At 38.4% G+C, this 9,143-nt stretch overlaps 1 protein-coding gene across 1 annotated transcript; it reads right to left on the reverse strand.

Moving 5' to 3' along the window:
- Positions 1-797: 797 nt before the first annotated feature.
- Positions 798-1,739, reverse strand: LOC143588978 (uncharacterized). Its single transcript, XM_077069853.1, has one exon. It carries the CDS (start codon positions 1,737-1,739, stop codon positions 798-800), a length of 942 nt encoding a protein of 313 aa, XP_076925968.1.
- Between the last annotated feature and the right edge of the window lie 7,404 nt (positions 1,740-9,143).

The raw sequence follows: 9,143 nt of genomic DNA on the forward strand, positions 1-9,143 counted from the left end.
TGCCGACTGTCCGGACAACTCTGGTTTACTTAACACATTCTTGAGTTTGTATCCGGTTAAGACATTTATGGGGTGTCCTTGGAAATATTTGCGGAGTCGTCGGACTGCATAGACCTGTGCTAAGACGAATTTTTCTAGCATTGAGTATCTGGTCTCTGGATCCGCCAAGGTCCTACTGACATAGTATATTGGAGTTTGAACGTTCTTTCTATCTGTCAGTAGTACAGCCTCGACGGCAATGTCAAAAGGAGACAAATATAGTGTCAAGGGTTCACCCGCGTATGGTGCTGTTAGAGTAGGCAACTCCATTAAACACTTCTTGACCTCTGAGAATGCTTGTTCAGCTTCTGCGGTCCACTTAAAATGTGCCTTCTTGAGGCAATTTCTAAGTGTTGACACGAATGGATAAGACTTGGCCGCAGGATTTGCAAGGAATCGGTTTAGCGCCACGAGTCTTCCATTAAGTGTCTGAACTTTTTTTAGGGAAGAAGGAGAAGGCATGCGGGCTATAGCTTGAAATTTTTCTGGGTTAGCTTTGAAGCCTGCATCCATAACTATGACACCATGGAACTTTCCTTCCTCCATCCCAAATGAGCATTTAGCCGGGTTCAGCTTCATGTTGATGCTTCTCAATGTTTCGAAGGTCTCCTCAATATCTATTAACATTTGATCTTCTTCATTGCTTTTGATCACTAAATCATCCATATAAACCTCCAGGTTTCGACTTATCTGATATTTGAAAGCTTGGTCCATTAACCGCTGATATGTGGCACCCGCGTTCTTTAACCCGAAAGGCATCATCTTATAAAAAAAGTGCCTTGATCAGTTCGGAATGCTGTTTTATCCTCATAACTTGCCGCCATGCGGATTTGGTGATAGCCTTTGTAAGCATCAAGGAAACACTTGAACTTGAACGGGGCTACAGCGTCTACCTTGAGGTCAATATCAGGTAGTGGGTAACAGTCTTTTGGGCAAGCTTTGTTTAAATCTTTGAAATCAATACACATCCGCCATGTTCCGTTGCTCTTTGGAACAATGACTGGATTAGCTACCCATGTCTGATATTTACTCTCCCGGATGATCCCGGCGTGAAGAAGATCTTGCACTTGCTCATTCATAGCTTTCGTTTGTTCTGGGCCCATCTTCCGCTTTTTCTGGACAATTGGTGTGAACACCGGGTTTACCCTTAACTTATGTTCAGCAATGCTCCGCGGGACACCAGTCATGTCCGCGGGCTGCCAGGCGAAGATGTCAACGTTTTTAGTTAATAGCTGCTTCAAAAAGGTCCTCACTATTTCTGAAATAGCGGATCCAATTGTTACTATTTGATCATGGAATTTTTTGTTCAAAACCCATTTTTCCGTCTCGGTTCTTAAAGTTTTCTTTGGGACCTTTCCGGGCCTTGAACTCTCCGTTGTAAAGCAATGTCGGTTGACATGAATTATTGCCACACCGGTGCGAGTTGGGACTCCTACTGCACCGTGGGTTGTGGACGGGTGGGCGTTGAAGTCACCAATCACCTCTCGTCCTAGAATAATGTCAAGTTTGGAAGTTGCTGGTAAAACCAAAAATTCAACTTCCTCCGATCTTGAATGAATTCCGTCGCTAAGTGTTACCGGAAACGATATCACCCCACGCGGGTGCATTATCTCTCCTCCAAAACCAGAAATGGGGGCATGAATTGGCTTCAACCTTTCTTTGTCTTCGTCGTCTAACTGTTCGAAACATTGTTCGTACATGATGTCCGATGTACTACAGGTGTCAAAAAACACATATTACGATCGGTAGTGGCCAAAAAGAGCAGTGATTATCAACGGGTTTTTGTTACATGGTCCTCCTCTGAGGAAAAATCACGGGCTCGTTTTTCCATTCCTCATCCAAATATTCCCTTCTCTTTCCTTTAACCATATGTTCACCCTGAATCATGTGGACGTTCAAATCTTTGACTTGTCTTTTAGGTGGGCCCTGTCTGTCTCTTGCGGGAGGTTTACCAGTCCCTGGTCGTGTGTCTTTGACCAAATGTTCTAGTTTACCATTCTTAACGGCTGCTTCAATTTCATTTCTGAGGGCTACACATTCGTTCGTGTTGTGTCCAATATCATTATGATATGAGCAGTGCTTTTTCTTGTCGAGGAAAGACTTCTTTGGTAATGGTTGAGGTTTTCTGAAAGTCAAATTCTCGGTGGTGAGGATTTCTGAGGGAGTCTTTGATAATGGTGTCCAACTGTTGGAAGATCGAGCTGAAAAATATGTTTGCCCTTATTGCCGATCAAGGTTCTTGCATCGAATGGTTTAGACATTTCCGCACTTGGCTGAAGTCTTGACCATATTGGTCCCTTGGCGTGTCTGTTTAGTCTCGGAGTTTGAAACTCAATCCTCGGCGGACCACTGGAGCCCAAAGTCTTTTCAGTTCTTGCAAACAACTTTGCTGCCTGCATGATTTCATCCCAAGATTCGGGCATTCCATCTCTTCCCGTGAGAGTGCGGATCAAAGCATCACTATGAACGTTCTTGCGGAATGCTCCCCTCAGCATATCTTCGCTGACCCCTCCAATGTTAAGGCTCTCGTTATTAAAACGAGTAATGAAGTCTTCGATAGACTCATTATTTCTCCTTGTAACATCCAATATTTCTGAAGGGTCTCGAGTATGCTTCTTCTGCTGACTGAAATGTTGGGAAACTTTTGCCACAAAATCATTCCAGCTTTTAATTTGTCTACCGGGTAGCTTTTCAAACCATTCACGAGCAGCTCCTGTAAACGTTAATGCAAACATGTGACACCAGTACGGAAGATTCCAACCATTGACTCCTCCTACTGCCACAAATCTCAACAAGTGATCGCTAGGATCTGTCATTCCATTATATGTTCCAACAGATGTTGGAATCTTCGTGTTCATTGGAAATGGAGCTTGTGCGATGCTTAGAATAAATTTTGACTTTTCTGCAAAAGACTCTGGACGGTATGGTTTGGAAAAATCATACTCAGCATTACTGCAATAATCCGCATGGCGGACAACTGGTCGCGGGTAACTAGCCCCTCCGTATGACGGGAGTCGGCTGTCCCCGCTGTAATAACTGCCCTCAGGGCGATATGTTGAGTCATGCCCATCCAGTTCGTCCTCATAAGATGGAACTCGCATAATAATGCGAGGACAAGGATGTAACCTCCAGATCTCACCCAAATTTTGTTCGAATGGCTGACTGTATTGAATGTGACTTCCCCTTATGGGAGGAGAAACAGATCTCCTGGGAGGATCATCATACGTCAAGGTACGACCATGAAAACGCTCATTCCGCACCCTGCGATCATATTCAGCTTTCAAATTATCTTGTTGGATACGAAACCATTCATCTGGAGACAAAAGTCCTTCGGTTCTGAAGCTATGACGACGAGTCCTTCTTGGATTGGAATCGCCAGAATCCTCTTCCAGGGCCAACTCTGAGTGAGTTTGGTGGGCGTCTCTCATGATTCGTTCTAGATCTCCCAGATTAGAACCTACTAGGGCTATAAGATGCCCCAGGTCAGTAGTTGGTGTAACAACATTACCAGTGACATCTGGTAATGGAGTGAAATGTCCCCGAGCCGTTGAACCACCTAAGGTAAAACCTCCGGGGTTTACAGCATCAGTTCTTGTAACAGGAGTCGTGAATCGAGCAAAAACATACGTTGCTCCTTCACGTGATTCAAAATTGGGATCTCGTGAAGATTGCACCTGGTTCTCCGTCAGCCCTTTAGGTAACTGATTCATATCGTAAAGAGGACGGAAAAAATTTCTTGCTGTTCTAACAAAAACACGGATGGCGCCAATGAAGAAACACGGATCTACTCCCCTTGGCGGGTCTTAGATCCAATGAGTCCACAGGGTAGGATACGGTTAGCTGCCAATACGATATTAGCACAATTCCCAAAGTCCAGTGACGTGAACCTGCAAAACAGACACCGTGAGCTCGTTATGGGAAGGACAAGAGGGGGGTCTTCCCGTAACCACCCTCCGACGTGAGAATAAGTACAATCCCGATGAAGATAAAGTACTTAAGTAAATTGAGAGAGTACAGTGGGAGTGAATGAATACCTCATGACGATTGAGAGGGTATTTATAGCCGTAGGGTGTGGGAAGATGATTGGGCCAGCTGTCCCTTTGGAAGATACTTTCGTAACCACCTAGACACGTGTCCTCATGTAATAGGTTCAATTTATACGTTGCATGTGCATGTATAACAACCTAGACACGCGTCTTCCTATAATAGGGTAGTGGATATCCCTGGCCATGTGCACGGTTATAACGGTCTTGCCAGGTGTCCTTTTCTGGTTGGTTGAGAGATCACGTATTGTTCAATAAAGCATCTTGGTAGATCTTCTAGAATGTCACTAGTTAATGACAGCTGTCCCGGGGCATTACCTCGTAGTTATTTATGCGGATGCTTTCTCCGTCTTGCGGATGACTTTTGAGGGTGCCAGGATGCTTCCGCATGCCTTGTGGGGATGTTTCTCCCGCCAACAATTATGCGGGCGTTCCATATGTTCCGCGGGTGTCTTATGGGGGACTTTTGGTTGACCCGCGGGTAACACTTAAGAGTATTTGGGTCTTTTTGGTACCCTACCTCTATAAAGAGTTACAATAACAAACTATACCAATCCTTCCATAAAATGTGATTCCCATAGGATCTATTTTTTATCCATATGTAACCTAAGGCTTTAATGACTCCTACAGCCTTGGAAATACAAGCCGGTTTATTATTAAATATAAGCATGTTTCTTGTCTTCCAAATACACCAACATTCAGTGAAAATAATGCCGTGTAACACATTTTCTTTTTCTTCGATCAAGATTACTAGCTTCATGAACTTTAAGCAAATCTCGAACCGAGAAAGCGTAAATGGTAGGGATACGACACCAATTACTTACAATTGCCAAATCAACAAGGAAAACGAGTACAGTAAAGAGGATGGTCACTAGTTTCAGACTTTCAATATACTCACCGCACAGCCTACAAACTGTGGAACCGACCTCAACACCTCAACGTTTCTAAAGCTAAGAATCGACAATGTCACGATCCTATCCATTTCCACCTTCCACACAAAAGTATTAACCATCTTGGGAACCCGGCTATTCCATCTCATTATAAAAGAAACCGGAGTCTTCGATCTTCAAACAGGATGGTCTTGATGGACCCAACCGAAAAGCGTCCCATGAGTCTTTTGGCCAAAGCCATTCGTCCGGCTGCTGGTAAATAGTTGCAATCTCGATATTGGCACTTACACATGAAAAAGACATTTTATTTTTTTGTCTCTTGCATGTTTAGAATGGTGTTACAACTTTGACTAAGCCATTATTTTGGATGTTATAAACAATTCATAGATAATGTGCTGATTTCGTTCATCTTCTAATAAGTATTAATTGAGTATATTATAAATAGCCATCGTTTTTCACATACTAAATAGACTCCAAACTCCAGATAGGATAGAAGCTAGCCGACTTTATTTATATAAAATAAACTTGCAAAATAACGACTTAATTATATTTTCATTATGATCTAGTTCATGAGTTTAAACGGTAGCTAACATCGAGTGGAGTCAAGTGGCGAATTTAACGAATTGCATGCAGAAATAAAGAAAAATAAGAACACGACAATTTAACGTGGTTTGGGTTTGATATAAATCCTATGTTTATAGGCTGCAACTAGGTATTTGATAAGAATCATACTCTAGTTTTAGTCATAATTGTCATTTGTCTATTTTAGGAGGGGGTTAAGTGTAATTATATTTCTATAAATAGGTGTCAATAGCTAATAGAGAGGGGGGAGTACGTTTATGTTGAATATGGCATTGTCATGGCTCCTGCTTATGCAGTGAAATAGGGCTAGGCCCGAAACTTGTAACCTTTACGTTTTCGTTAATACAATCGTTCTTCCTTTTTATCCCTATTATCCGATCTTCACTCTATCTATCACAATCATCACATATCAAACCCTATCAGTATTTTATTTAGCCAAGTTGCAAAGATTACACTATGATCTTCTTAGCTAGAATTTGTCTTAAAACCTTGGACTAATTAATGCACTTAATGCCCCTTTGTTCACAACTTAATCAATTTAGTTATAATCCTATTACTATCCTGCCTTATACTAGTTATCAAGTATGTGATCTTATTAATATCATTATTAATATCAGGTAAACACAAGTCCAAGAAAAACTAAAACCCCGTATGCTATCTTGGTTATAAATTAATGACCATGATAGCATACTAGATTTTGGCTTTTTCTGGTAGGACCGAGATTTGCTCACCCCTTATAAACGTTAACATGAACGAAAACAACCACAATTTTCTTTCGGAAACATTCATTAATTTCGAAAACTTGTTCCATACAATTCAAAAATAACTAGTAACAATTCGATCTCCACCACTGCCAGCTCACTGCCTGCCTGGGCGAACGTAATATACATATGAAAGATCAAAGCCATATGCATAATTCGAAAGCTAAAATGATCAATCAGAAACGGAGTGATTGTTCCAACACACGAGCATAGAGACGCATCGTCGGAGTATGTAGAACCGCGTTCTATGCTGCTTAGCCATAGTTAAGCACCGTTTTTGAAAGGTAGCTTTTCGACGAATTTTCCGGCGATAATCCGATGATGATCGGATTAAGTAGGAATAAGTGTCCATTAGTCGTTGAAATTGGACAAACTATTAACATTTGTTAGGGCCTATTGTTTGTTTATATAGTGCAAATGTCACGAAGCAAAGTGGGAGCCATACAATATTTTATATAAAGTTTTATCCACCTTTGTTGATATCGACACCCATTCTTAAAAAAAGACATCATTGTTATACTTTATTAATTATAATAAATAATGATTATAAATATGTGTTTGAATTATTTAAAACTATCTAAGAAAGTGACGATTTTTTAAAAAAAATTAAAAAAAGACATCATTGTTATACTTTATTAATTATAATAAATAATGATTATAAATATGTGTTTGAATTATTTAAAACTATCTAAGAAAGTGACGATTTTTTTAAAAAAATTAAAATTTTATGTGACGATTTGTACAGGTTTGGCACTGTGGAGCTCTAAGAGCACCCACTTTGGACTTGTGATTTCGAGGTCTGGATCAATGTGAAAACCAACATACTAGTATGTACACAAACGACTTTATGTGGTGTTGATTTCTAGTGGTGCCGTGGCGGCCTCTTTTGTGCAAACTCTATTAGACACTCTAACGGCTCAATTAGTCGGCTTAATTTCATTGTTCGTTTGATGATTGAGGTTTTCTTATATAAAGGACGCTCCTCGTTCTCTGCTCGAGCATATAACAAATAAAATGCTTGCAAGAAGAATAAACTATTTACATGAAAAATTTGTTCATGATTTTATTTAGTATAAAGGTAACAAATTGTTTCAGTTTGTTATGAATGTGTCACAATCATGAAGATAGGCTGAATCAGGTAGTCAAAGTCTACTATTAGCTCGTGATTTATTTTTAAAATAGATTTACTGTCTTTTTATATGTTAACTTAGTTTTCATAAATAAATATAATATTTTTAATATATGTAAATTTGGTTATTTAAACTTATATATACCAATTTGTAGTTTATAAGAAAATAATAATACGATTGTGGTATGGATAATGGATGTGACATTTGACAGGGCAATGCAATGCAATGCAATGCAATGCATTAGCTTATAATTAAAAGTTATTAACTGATATAAAAAGTAAAGAAAGAAGGCCGTTATTTAATTCTATAATTTTTAATTAACATACAGACACAAACTATAAAAGGGCCAAGTGACACTAACTGTCTTACACGGAGCGTTACATCGGTCTGGTGTTTTTACTTTTAAAATATTAAGAATTGATGCTATCTAATACATATTAAGAATTGATGCTAGTTAAACGAAACATAAAGTTACATAGAAATACTATCTAATACATAAGCCTCTTAAATATAGCCTTACACAGTATCGACGACATTGGCACTAACTTGTAAACACATGATTAGCTTGTTATCGACATTTCCAATACCAAAGGAACTCGAAGTAGGCACTAAATTGTATACATGGAATTTGGCCCTTTATCAACGCTACTGACACTAAACCGTAGGCTAAAATAATTTAACAAAAAAATAAACAACTTGAAAGTGTCAACATGAATTGGTGTCATGTGAACTAATCAAAATTTTAAGTGAGCACTAAACTAAAAAAAAAAACGACTTGATAGTTTCGTTGGTGCAAGATTCATGTCCCTTTATCATGCCTATTTATCTTTTACTTCAAAACAAAAATGTTTTAAACTATCATTTTAAATACGCTAGTTACATGGGGTTAATTTAATAATATAAAATGGCATGGTAAATAGTTGCAAAATCAATATTGGCATCGGCCATCCACATGAAAGTGACAGATTTTCTGATTTTGGTCTTTTGTACTTATTTCCATCATCTTCTAGAGGGTATATAAAACTATTCTAAATAGATTCAAAGCCGATGTCTAACTATATAGGAAATAAGGATAATAATATATCTATTGATAATAACTTAAATAGGTTATTATGTTTTAATAAAATGCTTGTGTCATTAGTAAATAAATGTTACACATATTCTAAACTTAAATCTATAACTAGACTTAGACCACTCACATAAAGTTTCATGATATGGGTTGAGACCAAACCAATTTAAAACAAAAAAAATCGCGAACAAAAACTGGAAATAAATGAAACGACTAAATCCATTTTTTATTTCTAAATCCATAATTTATAATATACTGATGTTGTTTGTAATTTACTCTAAAAATGCATATAATCTTACAAAGTACATATAAAAGCATCCGAATCGAATTTCTATTCCATGTTACTATATGCCTCTCATAATTCAACACATGGTTAAATAGGAAAATTGGAGGGAGTCGTTAGTTTGATGTACCCTAACTTAGTCAAATCTAGGGAAAACTGATGCAGTTTTGACTAGAAATCAAATGGCTCAAGAACACAATGGTTTCATTCAAACGATTCAAAACGAATGATTCGGTAAACAAGCTTAAAAGCTTACAAATTCTTTATTCAAAATAATCAACTAACTAAACAAAGACTTAACAACTTATTAATAAATAAAAATAAACAATTGAGATGGGCCGGGCCG

Source organism: Bidens hawaiensis, unplaced genomic scaffold (assembly GCF_021521415.1).
Source record: "Bidens hawaiensis isolate Kalapana, Puna unplaced genomic scaffold, B.hawaiensis_p1.1 tig00001576_1, whole genome shotgun sequence".
Lineage (NCBI taxonomy): Eukaryota > Viridiplantae > Streptophyta > Magnoliopsida > Asterales > Asteraceae > Bidens > Bidens hawaiensis.

Bases quoted from the DNA above. Each gene is read 5' to 3' on its own strand.
- LOC143588978 (XM_077069853.1), bottom strand. From the start codon at position 1,739: ATGTACGAACAATGTTTCGAACAGTTAGACGACGAAGACAAAGAAAGG.